This window comes from Enhydra lutris, unplaced genomic scaffold, assembly GCF_002288905.1.
Source record: "Enhydra lutris kenyoni isolate GAN:26980312 unplaced genomic scaffold, ASM228890v2 scaffoldscaffold19, whole genome shotgun sequence".
Taxonomy (NCBI): domain Eukaryota; kingdom Metazoa; phylum Chordata; class Mammalia; order Carnivora; family Mustelidae; genus Enhydra; species Enhydra lutris.
The window spans coordinates 19,108,239-19,125,078 of record NW_019154103.1 but is presented as its reverse complement, the minus strand read 5'-3'; the positions used below and the strand labels follow the sequence as shown (position 1 = coordinate 19,125,078).

Genomic DNA, 16,840 nt, shown 5'->3' with positions numbered 1-16,840 from the left:
GTGGATGGACCTTGAACGCATTAAAAGCAAGATGAGTCAGAGTTAAGTGTAATACTGTATGATATCGCTTATTTATGGATTCTAAAAAAGTTAAACAATAAAAAAAAAATAGCAAAAAGGCAGTCACCAAGGGGCATGGAGGGTAGGGATAGCATACAAATACAGGACAGGTATTAAATAAGCCATAGAGATCTGATGCACAATGTAATGAACATAGACAATAATAGGGTACTATAATCATGTAATAAGGTAAAATATTGCCACATTAGCAATCATTTTACAATATATAAATGTATCCAAGTAACTCATAGTATACTTGACTTAACCAATGTTATGTATCAAATTTATTCAATAAAACTTTAAAAATAAGTAGAATTTCAGCCATGAAAGCTATTAGTTTTATGCCATAGGCCACCGGCATAAATCAGTGATGAGGAAGTTACTTTACCTTAGAGTCTGGTGAAAAGTAAATCAGAAATAGAGGAGCTGTTTTCTGCTTAGTTATCTGATTCTGAACTTAAAGTGTCTGCTTAATACAGAAAGTGGAGCAGGTAAAAAGGAAATCTCCTGATCGAAAGCATCTCTGAAATTAATGTTAGTTTACCTGATGCATATTTCAGATTCTTTAGGTTGTCACACAACATCTCCCACAGGTAGGGTTCCCCTGACTGGGATTCAGTTCCCTGGTATTAATCAATTAAAGTCACTGCATTTTCCTAATCCCTATCTCTAGATCAAATGTTCCCTCTCTGTGCATCTGTTTCAAATGTTAATGAAGTTTTCATTTCCAAAAGGTTGAAAATGACAGAACAAAATTCTCTGCTTTAAGAGCACAAAAATGACTTCTGTTTCTGTCTGCAGGTAGTGGAGGACATGCTGGAGGACGAGGAAGAAGAAGATGACAAAGATGACAAGGTAATTATCTTTCCCAGCACTTGGGTACCAGGGGATGGGGAAATGTAGACATGACACTGGTTTCACAGACAGTTAAAAAAGGAGTTGAAGTGTTTGAGTCCAGAAAATTGGACAGTGCTGTTTATCATCCTAACAATGCCGCTGCATGTTGCAAAGAAGGAGAGAGGACTATAAATCCTCTTCGCTTTTGTCCAGTGCTGGGTCAAATATTTTTCTGCCAGGAACGAAAAAAAACAATTCAGCTTGTCTGGAACTTGATAGCTCTCGTGAAGATAACAGCAGTGACAACTGTTTTTGAAGGGCAAAAATTTGTCCTATCTTGAGTATTACAAATCGGGCTACACTTCGGAGGAAGGGAGAAGGGAAAAAAAGAGCAGCCTGCTTAAGTTGAACATGAATATTGTCATCTGTAATTTTCAAGGAATTGTGCAGCAAAAGAACACACATGTGTGGGGAGGGCTCAGGAGAGCATTTAAATAATCCCAGTGTTCGGGGCCCTTGCCTAGACTTGACTTGGAGTGACTCTATGGCTCCTTGGTCGGGAAAGCCTGCTGAGAGGTTGTTTTCTGATCACTGGTTGGCATGGGAATGGTGACCACAGTAAAAAGAAAAAAAAAACAAACGAAAAAACAAAACAAAAAAAACCAGCCAGTTTCTGGGATTTCTTGGTATGGTTGTCCCCTTGGAAGACAAATTAGAATGATCTGGTGTGACTGTAGTGATGTCTGGGGTGAGAAGAAAGGCTTTTTATGACAAGGAGGAGAGTGATGCTGATTTATCGAAATCCTTGGGCATTTCTAGATCAAAAAAATCTTAAAAGAGCGAGAGTAAGATTGGGAGGGAAAAGAGAATATCACTCATTTTTCATTATTCCCAAATTGTTTAGAATATAAAACCAGATTTTGACTGTCACTGGAACCAGAGTTCTTATAGTAAAGAAGTGATTTTTTTTAAATAAAGGAGAACAACAGTGTATCTTAATTTATGCCCTTGGCCTTTGATTCTAATAGAGATGTACAGTTATATCCTGGTATAAGAATTTGCATGCTGGAATCAAGCATTAGAAATGCAATAAAAAAAAATCACAAACTGTGAGAGTCAAACTCCCAAATGATTTTTTTTCTTGCCTAATATTCAATGCTAGAAGGAAAATGAAAACATAGACACACACATACACACTTTCTGCCTTCTAATACCATTCCAAACATTTTGAAATTGATAGAGCTTTTAGGTGAAATTTTCCTTCTGTACATCATTTAGTCATTAGCGACATCACCAAACACACACTAACAAAATCTCCTTTCTACAAAAACACATATGTGCTTGTTTTTATAATGTTAAATAACATGAACATACACTTCTGGCAATAAATGAGGTGATTTATTGTTAAGGTCAGTTGTAGAGCTGTAGAGAGCTTGTATTTTAACTCAACATGCCAGCTCTGAATCATCATTTCTCTGCTGATAAACACTGAGCTGCCATCCATTTATGGCCATTTTCCCTTGCTTGTTGCTACTCTATTATTAAAGCTACCATGAAGATTCATTCCAGCAGCAGGCGTTCCCTCCAAAATGTTAATAAATGGAAACCCTTAGTGAAGTCTAGTACTTCAGTGTCCCTGCTTGAGGTCAACCTGGGTTTTTTTTCTTTTTCCTTTTCTTTTTTTTTTTTTAAGGCAGTTTGTTGATACTCCAAACCACTCTTCTCCGCTTGATGGTCATTTTTTTAATAGAGAGGATGTTAGGAGTGGGGAGCGAATAACGCACCTGGTTAACCAGCTCACCAAAACCTAGATGTCAAGTGGAACATGCCAGGTGGAAAGAGCACCAAGCCTCTGGAGTGGTATCTATTGTAATCTAGTGTTTAGGTGTCTGAAACTGACACCCGGGTTCTAATACATTTTCAGATCTAGTTACCGAAGGTGATTGAAAGTGAGTGCTTAAATTACTATGTGAATTCAGCTGTATTCTTGCACACAGGGTGCTGGCAAACAGTGTGTTTTCCATATGAAAAGATGGTGAGCTGATTTTCATAAATCCGACTCTTTATTCAAGTGATCTATAAGGAGGCTTTTCTTTTCTACTCATAATGGAATTGATAGCATAAAAATCGTATCTGAACCAAAAAAAAAAAAAGGAAAATCTCAAGTATAATAATTTATAAAAGACTTTTAGGGGCTTGCATAATGGAAGAATCCTAGAGTGGATGTGTTAAAATATAAAGTTTTTCCTATAAGCAGTGGAAATATGAAAGGATCCTTCAAGTTCCCATTTAGTAGCCTCCGTCTCTGGACTGGCTGTCACAGAGGTAAAGGTTGTAAGTCTTGGCTATCAGTGTGTCTGAGTGGGAGAAGGGTAATTTCCTACTTAAAAAATTCATTGGTTCTTCTGTTTAAAGTTTGTGTGTAGAGTCATGTGTAATGGAATTTCAGGAGAAAACAAATGTGTTTTTTTGCCATATGAGCAGGTACTGACCTCTAGCTCTCATTATTTCTCTGTTTTCTCATATGGTATAAGAGTGGGGTCAGGTCAGTGAGTCCTCTTATAGGATAAAAGTAAAAAAGATTAATAAATGTGCCAAAGCCTCACTTTAATTGAACCTGAAGCATATGTTGCAAGTATGTAAAATATGTCCCAGATGTTTCACCAGGGCTAGTTTCTTGGCTTTCCCTGATTACCACAAGGCAGCTATTAGTCCTCTAACCTTTGGACTTGGGGGTAAATGGGGTATTACGTGGCACAGAATGAGAGCACCTGTTTTCCATTCAGCAAAGACCCCTGGCAGGCTTTGCCTAAGCCTATCCATATGTTTTCACTTAGCAGATTGTTGGGCGATTATGAAAAGTGTCTTTCTTTAGAGCCAGCATTGATATTAGTCACTCACAATGAAAGGGCGAGTCATTGGCTACTTGACAAGGTCCGTGTGGGCATAAACCGACGTCGTTTATTTCATTTCGGCTCGAAGTGTTTTCCCTCCCCATCATTATGTAGATGGTTAAAGACACAGGTACAAAAAGGTGAAGCAGACAAAGATGATAATTACTCTGCATCACAGTTGTGTGAGAGCTTTTCTTTAGTGCTGACTTCAGCACCTGGGAAGACTTTGGTTGAAGTTGGTAAAAGCTAAGTCATGATTCACCTGGATCCCCAGATCTGGAAGCTTTTCCACACCGTGGTCTTTGGAGCATTCTTTTTGTCATGTGTTCTCCCTTTTTATTAAAACAGCTGATCCTTATTCGGGTGAGGGGGTGTGATCCCCAGACTTCGCCTTCATTCCAGAATCCACTGTCCATATTGGCTTTAATCTAAAATTAGGTGACTCCTCTCTTCATCCAGTTCCATGGTTTTCACAAAGGCAGAGAATATGGGTTTTAAATGGTGGGTCTTAGTTATGAATCATTGGCTTGTTAATACTTTCACTTATGTGCATTACATAGCAGCACTCTCTGAAGGTGTGCTGGAGATGAAATTTCTCCTGAATTGAATGTTAGGAAGACATCACCCTGTGTTCTCAGTTCCCTTTGTTGTAGAACATTCTCTCCCACCGACCACAAAGTCACAATTGGATCTGATTTTTGACCTGACACCAAACCCTGCCTTTGTGGTTAATAGAATGTCTTAGTAATTAAGGCTTAGCTAAATTACCCCGGTGGAGGTATCAAAAAGCCATATAATAGTGTTTCTGACCACATTATTTATAGTAATACAGCGGTCGATCTGCATAATCTAGACATCTAATTAATGAAGATCAGCTTTCGTTTTGTGGCTTAAAAAGTTTAGGCATGCTTCCCATGGTGTGTCCTACCCTTGTAATGGGACCCAGCTGCAGTATGAGGAAGCAGAAGATAGAATGCAGGTTTTCCTCAGGATAAGCATGGATTCAAATGCATGGCATAGTACTAATGTTTATTGATAAAAGATATTAAAATGTTCAGACATTTATGCTTACATTGCTTTGCCTTTTTCTTCAGCTATTAGGTCAAGGTTACTGTGTTTCAAGATAACTAGATGCAGTGAGTGAAACTTATCTGACTTACTTCAAAATATGCAGATTGTTTGCTTTAATTCTCAAAATCTGTGTTATCTGGTTTGATTCTCCAGCCCTAAACATGTATATAATATACCCAAGATGCATACATCTCTGCATCTGAAGTCAAGCATGGGGGGAAGGAGATAACTCCAGTGTGTGAGAGGAGAGAAGATTTTAATCAGAAAAAATGGCATTTTCTAGTTATATTCAATGAAATAATTACATGGTGGGGAAGCCGATCAAAGCTTTGGAGAAAGGCAGGGAAAGAGGAGTCAAGAAAAAAATTCTTAAAAAGAAATCTTAACTCACATTTAACTGAAATAGCATTGTAGTCGTTTATTGGTTTCCTACTACTGCATAACAAATGGCCACAATCTCGGAGGCTTACAACAAACTGCATGTATTAGCTCTCAGCTGGGTAGGTCAGAAGTGTAGGCATAGCTCAACTGGGTTCTGTGCTCAGTCTAATTCTCAAGCCGTCAGTCGGGCTGAGTTCTCATTTGAAGCTCTGCAGAAGAATCCACTTCCAATCTCACTTGGGCTGTTGGTAGAATTCAGTTCCTTGTATTTGGAGGACTGAAGCCCTTATTTTTCTTGTTGGCTTTTCACTCCTTGTGGTCACTTTCCATGGTCCTTTCTATCTTTGTATCCATCAATAGAGAATCTCTTTCACACTTGAACTCTCATCAGGAAGATGACCTGTTAAAGGTTCACCTGATTAGGCCAGGCCCACCAAAGGTAATCCTTTCTTAAAGTCCACTCTGCCATATAACATAACCTAATCATAGGATGACCATCCCATTGTATTCTTAACTCCCTTCACATACAAGGGGAGGGGATTATACAGAACATGTACACCAGGAAGTGGGAATCTTGGCAGTCATCTTAGAATTCTGCCTACTACAATCATCTAGACCTACTAGTTCCAATTTATTTTAAAATGGGGAAATTGTGCTTCAGCCAAACATAGGTGCATTGCCAAAAGTGATATTGACAATGAGTGGCAGAGCCAGGGCTGACACTCAGGTTTTCCCAAGTTAGGCATCTTTACCGTTCTTAGAAACTAAGTTTTCCAGAATGAAAGTTAAAGAACAGATGCAGATTACCTTAGACCTGATCTTCAGGTATTCTGGTAGCATAATCAGGGAATATACCATCCAAACCAGCGAGGTGCTCTTCTAGATTTCCAGTTCCTCACACTCTTCCTGTGCTTTCGGCCCTTTCCCACTATCCCAGCTAAGCCGTGGTGTGGTGGGCAGAATAATAACCGCTCAAAGATGTTCTCATCCTAATCCCTGGAACCTCTATTACACTGCATGGCAAAGAGGCCCCGAGGTAGCCAATGAGGTGAAGGTTGCTGATCAGCTGACCTTTTAAGAGTTGGATTATGCTGGATTCTCTGAGTGGACCCAATTTAATAGTAAGCATCCTTAAAAGCCTAAGAAACCATCAAAGTGGCCACCCCTTGCCCAGCTATGGCCCAAGCCAGTGCTTGGGACCTTCCTGGCCAGAAGGGAGAGCTGCTGAGACATCTGGAGGACCTGAAGGTAGAGCTCCTCCAGCTGCAAGTCACCAACATTACGGGCCGTGCAGGGTCCAAGGTCTCCAATATCTGAGCTGTCTATAAGCCCCTCACCCTTGTTCTCACCATCATTCACCAGACTCAGAAGGAGAACCTCAGAAAATTCTACAGTCCCAAGAAAAGGTGCGCCCTGTCCCATAGGCTCAACGAGCACTAGGAGAAGCTGAAGGCGAAGAAACAGCAGCAGAAGGACCAGCTGTACAGCATCTAGTGTGGGGGCAGATGGAGTCAAGGCCGGAGCCCTGACATTAATCCAACAAACTGATGGGGGAGGCAGGGTGGTGTTAGAGGGTTGAGCTGCTCTCTGGGCCTCGAAGATGGAGGAGGGTGGCCACAAACCGAGAAATGTGGGCAGCCTTTAGAAGCTGGAAAGGGCAAGGAAATGGATTCTCCCCTAGAGCCTCCAGAAAGAAATGTGGCCCTACCCACATCTTGAGTTTAGCCCAGTAAGACTCATTTCTGACTTCTAGATTGTAGAACTGTAAGTTAATAAATTTGTGTTGTTTAAGCAATTTGTGTTGTTAAGGTTTATCCTTTATAGTGGCAATAGGAACTAATACAGGTACCTTCCAACTGCATTTTCCACACTTATAAAATAATAGTACATTTTAAAGCACTAGATCTGAGCTCCTAATTTTTTCCTTATTAACTTAACCCTACTTTTCTGTATGAATATGGCTATGCAGTTTTTCATTCAATATGGAAACTAAGAACAGTATAACAAAGCAATTTTTTTCTTTTTATTTTATTTTTTCAGTGTTCCAAGATTCATTGTTTATGTACCACACCCAGTGCTCCATGCAATACGTGCCCTCCTTAATACCCACCACTAAAGCAAATATTTTTATCCAAATTGCCTTAGTTTTTATTCAGAAAAGCTTGCCTAGAAATAAGAGTGGGTTTGTACCCATGTCTGTGCACTTGGTTACTTTCCTGCGTAGGAGCCTGTATTCTTCATTGGTGAGTGTGGCACCAAGTCATGGTTAACTTGCTTTTTCCACAGAAGAATTCCGCTTCCTCAGAACATTCATTCTGTTCCTCAAAACAGTTCACTCCATAAAGCATCAGGGCAGAGGGTATTAGCCCTACTCAGGTCACAGACCCTTTGAAAATCTGAAGAAAGCTGTAGACTTTTTCCTTGCCGGGGGTGGGGGGGGCACATAAACACATTCACAAAAACTTTTTCATGCCTTTTTTATTGCAATGGAAATAGAATGATTTTTACAGAGACTATAAAATTTCTTTATAAAGTCATATCTCTGTGGCTCTCACTACCTTCCTCTTGACATTAATGCCTGGTATCCTCAAACACCGGAGATAAATGCAAATTTTCCAAGTAAAAATAAAGTTCAGCTCAGAAGTAAGCCTCTACAAGAAGGCTGATGTTTGGCTTTGATATTGAAATTATGAGTGGTTTTTGACATAGCAATAGGCTTGTTATTTTTGACATCTGTTTGACTATGACTTTTCAGTTGCATGGCAATACGTGCTTAAAACACCGACTTGGCAAGAGAAAACAGTAGCAAACAGAATGGGAGCTGCTGTGGCTTTATTCGATGAGGGTTAAGCACAGAGGAATTCCTCCAGTTCTCCAAAGTCCTGGTTGGATTTATGTTCTGTTGTGTTGAGTAGGTCATCTTTTAACATGTCTGCGTCATTAATGCCTCATCATTTAAAAAAAAAAAAAAAGAGGATTAGATGGTCACAGTCCTGTGAAGTCATGGGAGACAGAGTTAGCTTTTAAAGAGTTCTATAATGATTCCAACTGTCTGTGGGTTTCTACCTGTAAACAAATTGGAAAGCTTTGTCACTCCTTGCTCCTTTCCAGAAGCACTTCTCCAGCCTTGGAATGCGTAGATAAGTGCCCCAACATGCCCTTCCAGCATGGCAGTTAGAGAGAAAAGAATTGAAATAGAAAGATTTAGTTGGATCATTTGACAAGGATAGCCATCGGGTAAAGCAAACTGTGAGCGGACTCTTTCCTGTTGCTTTCTTCTAGTCATTGGATTTCCTTTGCCTCAGAAAAGCAGAACCTGTATTTGAAAGTCAATCACAGGTTTTGAGACAGGTCCTCTGGAAAACTAGTTAACGTCTGTATTGCAGCAACGAACTTACTCTTAGACTTCCATTTCTTGACAAAACCTCTTGAAATAGCGTGTCAGCCCTGGCTCTCAAAGGGTTGACAACATTCGTAGAAATAGACACACTTTTTTCAGGCTCCCTGGCAGAATCGTTGACACTGGCTGACACCACTGCATGTTGAGACGAGGAGCAGGTTTCTTCACCAAAGCAGCAGAACCAGATGTGTTGCCAAGCATCACAGATGCTCTATCAGAGCCCAGAGTGCCAAGATTTTTATTCTGCCTGAAAATTTGTTTGGCAAAGAAATTCTTCACCATGTTAGAGGCATTGACTCTGCAGATTCTAAAAGAAGTTCACGACAGAGGAATTCTTCTTTGATTATAAGAACTTGCCAACAGGAGTTGGCTATGCAAACAGAGGTATCAATTTGAATTGTGACACGCAAAAGAGAGATATTAGAGAAATGTCAGGAATTCTGTAATGTTGACCTCACTGGATGAGAACACAACTTGAAGACCTGTGTAGCTTCACCAAAATATTTCCAGTGACGTGGGTTATTTTGCGTGGTGGTATGATGAACCGAAAAAATATTTTAATACAAGTCTTTTTTTTTTCCCCTTGGGGAAAAATCCAAAACCAGGTAAAGTCCCAGTCTTTAATAACCAAGACATTTTTATATAAAGGAAAAAATCCACAATGTCTAATAGATTTTCAGAGTAGGCTGCCTGAGCTACTCCCTTTAATGGGATTGGTTGCATACTTCTGTTGGCCAGAATCCTGCACTTCCTGTGTTCCATCACACTCCAGAATTAATAGAAAATCAATAGATATGAAAACCTTATGGTATTATTTATTTTTCCTTTGAAATTTTCCAACTTAAGCTAGACTCAAAGTAAACAAAGATGTATGGCTATAATCATGTTAGCAGGGGGTGTTTTCTCAGATTCCTCTCCAAAGCAGACTATGCTAGGGTCTTAACATGGCAGTGACAACATTACCCGTCTACCTTCAATAGCAGATTGCTCTCTGTTCTCAATATTCTTTGCTGCTTACTGATCTCAGGCTTGTCCATGTAACTCACTCTGGCTGACCCAGGCCGTGTTGCAGACAAAGGCTCAAGAGCTCTCCTTGGCTCTGCCATCTCTCTTTTCCTTCTGAAACATAGCTGTAACCATTCACACAGGAGATCCTTCTTTAGCTTGAGTTCTAGAATAAAGATGATGTGGTGCCAACCCAGAAGGGCCTGTGGTATGAACAAAAAATAAACCCAATCCTTGTTTTGAGGAGCCTTTGTGATTTTGAGGTCTTCCTTGCTGCAACATAATTTCGTCCAGCCTGCTGCATACAGCCTTCATCCTATATTACTCTGTGTGAATCAATGTGCTAATATTATAATTTGAAATAAAACACGAGTTGTTTTAGTAAAACGAATCAAAGTCTCAGAAAGGGAAATTTAGAATAATTATTTCTTCCTAAAAGCACAGATCTATCCACAGCCCTTGAGGCCCACTATCAGATACAGGTTGAACCAATTTGCTGTTGGGGCTCTCTCATCGGAAATTGATTTCTTTCTCCCGTAAGCTTATAGTGAGGACAAGACACTGTGAGGGTAGACAAAGATAAATCAGGCAGAATATGGACCTTTCAAGAGCCACTGTCTGCTGGGACCCTTGATTATGTAAACTAATAATTATAATACAGTGAGAAACATGTTACAATAAAGTTAAAAAGAGTTTAGGAAAAACAGGAAGATGACCATCTTCCCAGAATTGATAGCAAATGTTGCACAGAGGAGGTGACATCTAGTTTAGGTCTTGAGGGACGAATGAGAACATAGAAGGAAGTGTGGTATGTAAAGTCAAGGAGAATGTGGGACAATGGGAGCATGAAGCAGAGGACGATGACACTGGGAAAGGTAAATTTAAGACTGTGAAGGCTTTAGCCATCTTCTAAGGAATCTGAATTATCTTCAAGCAGTGAGGACTCAGAGGCAGTTCTGAAATAGGGAATTGTCATGACGACATTTTGTGCTTTTAGAAGAAAACTCTGGCAAGGGGCAGGTAATGGAATAAGAAGGAAATGAGATTTGAAGTAGAGAAGTATGCTAGGAGGTGCCCTGGTCGCCCCAGCAGGAAATAATGGCGGCCTGTGCTATACCAGCAATTGTGATAATCAGAAAGAAACAAATTTGAGAGATTTTTTAATAGTAAATGTAATAAGATTATTGAAACAATTTATGTTGTATAGACTAAGGGAAAACTAGAAGATGCCTGGTTGAGATATCTTTGTATTTGTGTAGCACTTCAAATGCTTCAAAGTACCTTCCCTCCCGTACCTTAATTTAATGTTCACAATAACTCTGCGTATTGGCTTATCAGGTATCATTCCCATGCTTCAGTATCGGGAAGATTAACTTGGCTAGTGGGGAAGTAGCTAAGATTAGAAACCAGATAATGTGACTACAATAGGAAAGTAGTTGAGCCTAAAAAGTTAACTTCTCCAAAAAGAAGCTAAGTCTAGGAATTAGGTAACTTGCCTAATGAAGAAGAAACTGAGATCAGAAAACAAACTCTTTAATTAACTTTTCTTCTGGTCATGTTGTAGCAAAGCCCATTGGCCCACCTAGAAATACACCTAGGTCACTTGGTATGCAGTTTTGCAGAGTCATAACCTGTTCTGGTCAGTATAGACAGAGAGTGTCATCTGTGCCTGCCCAGCCGTCCTCTCCCTGGGCACTAGTTCTCAAGAGAAAATGTTTGGAAAATGATAGCTACAGGTCCATATTCAGTGCCTTTTCCCCATTCAGTGTGCTTTCACTAAGTAAACACAGATCCAATGTGGAAGCAAGAAGTATCCATGTACAAGGAGGCAAAATATTTTTGATACCTCAAAAGCTGGTTCAGAGGGAAAGGAATATAGTAACCATGCTGATTCTGGCTTTGATCTGAAAGTCTTGAGGAAACTATGATGCAGGAGGATCATGGGTCAGTTGAGAAGCCCTTTCTCTTGTCACTATTTTTTAAAATCAAAAGACTGAAACCTCTGAGACATAGAGTAACTCACTGAAAGTCACAAAAGAAGTGAAACAATCAGACTCCAAACTTTTGTCTGCGTCCAAAGTCCACCACTTTGGACTGTATAACAGTCTCCCCATACACGCCCCCCGCAAACCCACTTAGTGACCTAAAGCAATAATGTTTATCACTCTTTATTATTCAGTGGGTTGACTGGGCTCACCTAGGCAGATCCTACTTGAATCTGTCTTGTGGGTCTAGCCAGATGTCTGGGGCTTTGGTCTTCTAAGGGTGGACGTGGGCTGGATATTCAAGATGGCTCAGTCAGAAGACTGGAGGTTGTTGCTGACTTCTCATAACATGGCAGCTCAGTTCTGACAGGGAAAAGAGATCCGAAAGTGAGGGTTTCAAGAGACCAAACAGGAGCTGCAAGGCTTCTTATGATATAGCCTTAGAAGTCCAAGAATGTCCCTTCTGTCATGTTCTGTTGGTCAAGCAAGTCACTAAGCGCAGCCCAGATTCAAGGAGAGGATGAATTTAGCTCTACCTCTTACTCAGGAGCGTCAGGGTCCTATTGCATAAGAATATAAGGGATGGGAGATGTTATGCGGCCATCTTTGGAAAATAAAATCAGCCTCCATTTCTAAAGGAGAAAAGCTTTTAATAGATATCCTGTAGCATTAAGGAATGTGAACCCTGTTGCTTTAACAGGAGAGTATCTCTTTATCTAAGGTTTATCAGCGCATAGTGCTTGAGTAGGTTATCTCAAAAATTAAACAAGCAAAGCACCTTCAAATGGCCAGGTATATCCAAATCTTTTTATTTATTTATTTACTTACTTACTTCACTTTTTGTTTCTGATTTGCAAATTGAAAAGAAACAAAGGACTGACTGAGTTGTCATTCTCTACTTCACTAAAACCTCAAAGTTATAAAACCTAAGTCTCCCTTCTTCTGCTTTGTCCATAGATAAGGATTCTGTCCAGAAATTCCACCATCTAGCTGAACTCTCCATGGAAGCTAGTTGGTGGGTGGAAAGGAGTTGTAAAAAAAAAAAATCCTTCTTAAATTCCTCTTCAAACCGTAATGGGCATCCATTGTCCTCCACCAAGGAAGGAGGACAAGATGCCACTGTCCTGTGTCCTAGAAGTCAGTCTGTACTTGCTCTGACTGGCTGCCAAAAATAAAAAGCCAAGTGAGGAAAGGAGATTGCAGAATACTTCCTTCTTAAAACATAGGGTTTTTTCCTTTTCAGAAAATGTAATTCGAAATTGTGAACAGTTCACATCTGGTATTTTACTATTTCGTTCAAGGACATTTCTCAGGGGATTTAAAAGATCACTAATAACTCCAAAAATTTTGATGTACAACCTCTAAGTAGCTCAGTCAACACTCTTTTCCAGGACCGCTGGAGCTAATGTTTTTCTGCAGGAGTGAGGCAGCATTATGTGGATATTAAAATCAATATTCAGCACATTATGCACATATATACTGTTTCCTGGTTCCAATATCTTGACCATGTATTCTGATCAGCAATGATCTGGGAATGGGGACAGCATCTGTATTCTCTGCAATTCCACACTAGAATATTTTGGAGACGTGCAAGGCAGTATAATAAACGAATATACAGCTGTTGCAGTCTGATAATGTAAGATTTTATTGATTATCCAACAGAGTAACCACCCTGCATATTAGGCTTGCTTGTCACAACCTTCAGTGCCTGGGGTAGTTGAACAAGTTCTTTTTTTTCCACTGAGCTGACCTCAAAGCCACATAGTTTCTGAATCAAGGTCCTCAGATTTCATACTTTGGCAATTTCTTTCCTTTCTAATGGGGTATATTAGAGAAAATGTGTCACCTTTTGCACCGTGTAATACCAAATCAGATCAAAATTCATGCACAATTATGTCAGTGGAAATCTAATAGTATAGGCTAGCTTATCTCTAGATAACACATGGAAGAATAAACTTCCACAACTGACAGATTTACTTGATTTTTTTTCCCAGATAGGTTATTTGTAAGTAATCAAGCTAAAGAATAGAACTGGATTATTTTTCATACTATTAAAAAAAAAAAGACTCTCAACAGTAAAATGGTTGCTAAGTATTCAAACTCTGTCACTCTGCCTACCCCCACCTCTTCTTCTTTGAAAAAGTTCCTGGATAATGAGTGCAAAGAAAAAACAACAAAAAAAAAAATTTATTTGCGTTAGCTATATTTATTAAGAGAACTAACAACTTTAGGAAAACAAAATTTACATAAAACACATGTAAAAATAACACTCATTGATAGTTAATGGCATTTAAGTAACACAGGTTAGGTGGTTGTCTACCTTGGAATGATATTAGGCTGCCTAAAAAGCATTCATCTGTGTTTCTCTTTTATAATCAGTAAAAGTCAAAGCCCATCCCTAATCTGAAATCATCTTGAAACCAATTAAAATAATTTAAGAGAAGTTGTACTGCAAATGTGCTTTTTAAGTGTTTTAGACTTAGGATGTCTTAGGGATGTTGTAACCCCTTTTTAATGTTACTATTTATATATAACTACCATGTGTATAGTATTACACCTTTAATGCACTGTGTGAGCTGTCACTTGAAATTAAGTGCAAGCATGTTCTTTTTTGGCCTTCAGTTTCTCCTACATTAAACGTTTAAATAATGGTATCGGTAGTGAAAGGGTGGGTTGCTTTCCCAATGGAAAACTCGTTTCTGCATCTGGTTGGGTTGTGTGTGGGTTTCTACACGAAAGATATCATAATATCAGAATTTTGCAGTGTTTACACACCTGGTATCCAGAACTCTACTTGATGTCTTTTCTCAGGAAATTAATGGAATCAAAGCTTATGGTAGGCATATTTGATAGATAGACCTTGTCTGTAGAGATCTGGTGATAATTCCATCAAAATTTGTCCCTAGTTGATCATATATCTATGCGTTTTTATATCTTTGTGGTTTTCTTCACCAACTTGTGCTTGCTTCAGTGCCTTCATTAGAAGGTCAGGTTCTGAGGATTTAGTAATTCACCTTGAAAATGTACTATAAGTTGAATGTATCAAGCATGAGTTTTCTCCCCTCGGCATGAATTTTATAGCATTAAAAAAAGGTAAACCCATAACTAAAATCTTTTCTTGATACCTGGTTTTCATAGATATGAAGTAAATAGATGCTTACTGATTTCACATGTTTTGTTTATTTGTTTGTTTCCATAAGTCATGTTTGTTTGTTTGTTTTATTTTATAATGGTATTATACAGACTTTTCTCCATAATGATAAAATTGGGCATTTTCCAAACATGCAAAACAATTCATTTTTTTTTAAGATTTTATTTATTTATTGGACAGGCGGAGATCACAAGTAGGCAGAGAAGCAGGCAGAGAGAGAGGAGGAAGCAGGCTCCCTGCTGAGCAGAGAGCCCGATGTGGGGCTCGATCCCAGGACCCTGGGATCATGACCTGAGCCTGAGCCGAATGCAGAGGCTTTAACCCACTGAGCCACCCAGGCACACCAACAATTAGTTTTTAATACAAGAGACTATCCAGATGGGAACACTTGGAAAGTTATAGCTTCTACTAGAACAAGTGATGTGACAATTAAAATTCCTTGTATTTATTTCTAAATATTTCCCTTCCTACAATCTAAATCATAATGATAGGACTTCCTGTGTGAATCTTTTCCCATAACAAGTAAAAGTAATATGTTAGAGATCAGTTTTCATTTTATGAGGGTGGACCAGCGTTGACACCTGTAAGTGTGTTTGTATCTAGACGCATACTCATAGCACAAAAGTGAAGGGGGAAATATTCTGATTAAGAAAAAAGGAATCAAGATAGGGTATTTTTCTCATATTCAGTATGAATGATTCATGGAATTCATTCATTCACTCCCACAGTCATGCATACATGCACGTAATAAATACTTGTGTACCTATGGCAAATGTCTGTTCTTGCATCCTATGTGGACACATTTTCAAAAAATAGTAAGATTACTTTTCCTTCCTTCACCATCAATCTGAGACACGCTCTACATCTGTTGCCTCCATTTACTCCCCTGTCTTGTTCAATCTTAATTCTTCCCTTCGTGGCTTCCATTTATAACACTGTACTAAACTTGTTCCCTGAAGACATTAATAACTTCACTGGATCTTCTACCTTCTTAGAGCATTTAGCTCAGTGCTATCTTAACCACCATTTAATATCCTCTTCCGTCTCCCTGCGCACTCAGGGTTTTTTTACTCTAACACTTTGGTTTTCATCTTTTGTCTCCAATGTTAGGGTATCTCCCAATTTTGTTCTTTCTTACAAAACTAATCTATGGGGACACCTGGGTGTCTCAGTCAGTTAGGCATCTGTCTTAGGCTCATGTTGAGATCTCCAGGTCCTGAGATCGAGCCCCATGTCTGGGCTTCTTGCTTAATGGGGAGTCTTCTCTCTCTCTCTCTCTTTCTCTCTCCCTCTGCCCCTCCCCTGCTCATGTTCTGTCTCAAATAAATAAAAATCTTAAAAAAAAAAATCTATGCCCACAATTTTAACTATCCCTTCAGGGAGTATAACCCCAAAATCTTTACTTTGATTCACTTATTCAGTCATCCATGCAACAAGTATTATGTACTCATTCAAAGTGCTATGCTATGTGTCTCTGAAGGACACCAAAAGAAATGAGACCTAATTCCACTACTTGAGGAGCTAACCCTCTCTGGTTATGACTTTTGTCCCAAGTCTATTGTGTCTTTCCACACTTTTGGACACTAAAAGTTATCTCAGCATAAACCCTAACTCTGTATATTTCAATCTGAACTTGTATTCTTCCTCTCAAAATAGCTTCCATTTGTAGCTAATAGATTTCTGGCAGTAGCATAGTATCTTACGAAGGTGTAAAAACTCAAACCATCTTTTGGTGGTTTCTCTAATCTGTAATAAAAATTCCATAGATAGGGCAGGTGTGCTATTCCTTACTTTGTATCTTCCTTTCAGATTCTTGATGTGCTCTGTCTTGCTGTCTACATGAAACGCCCTTCCTGCTTATTTAAGACCCATTCGCCCTTTAAAATGCACCTGGAATCCACTCCCCTCCCTGCATCCTGCCATTTAACTCTTTAGCTAATAGTGAACTGTACTTCAAAACGTAGAATAATGTATTTGTTCTCCTCAGTTGATATTCATCTATTTTTCCCTTCCTTTTTTTTTTTCTTTTGAATTACGCACCCTATGCAGAGCACCA

General features: G+C 39.2%; 1 protein-coding gene across 1 annotated transcript in view; it reads left to right on the top strand.

Annotated features, from left to right (window-relative positions):
- Nucleotides 1–16,840, top strand: part of LOC111148337 (multiple C2 and transmembrane domain containing 1) — a 525,636-nt gene that overhangs the window by 452,761 nt on the left and 56,035 nt on the right. Inside the window, exon 19 of the mRNA XM_022504845.1 lies at nucleotides 862–915. Coding sequence (XP_022360553.1) covers nucleotides 862–915 — 54 coding nt within the window. The remainder of the gene's footprint in view (nucleotides 1–861; nucleotides 916–16,840) is intronic.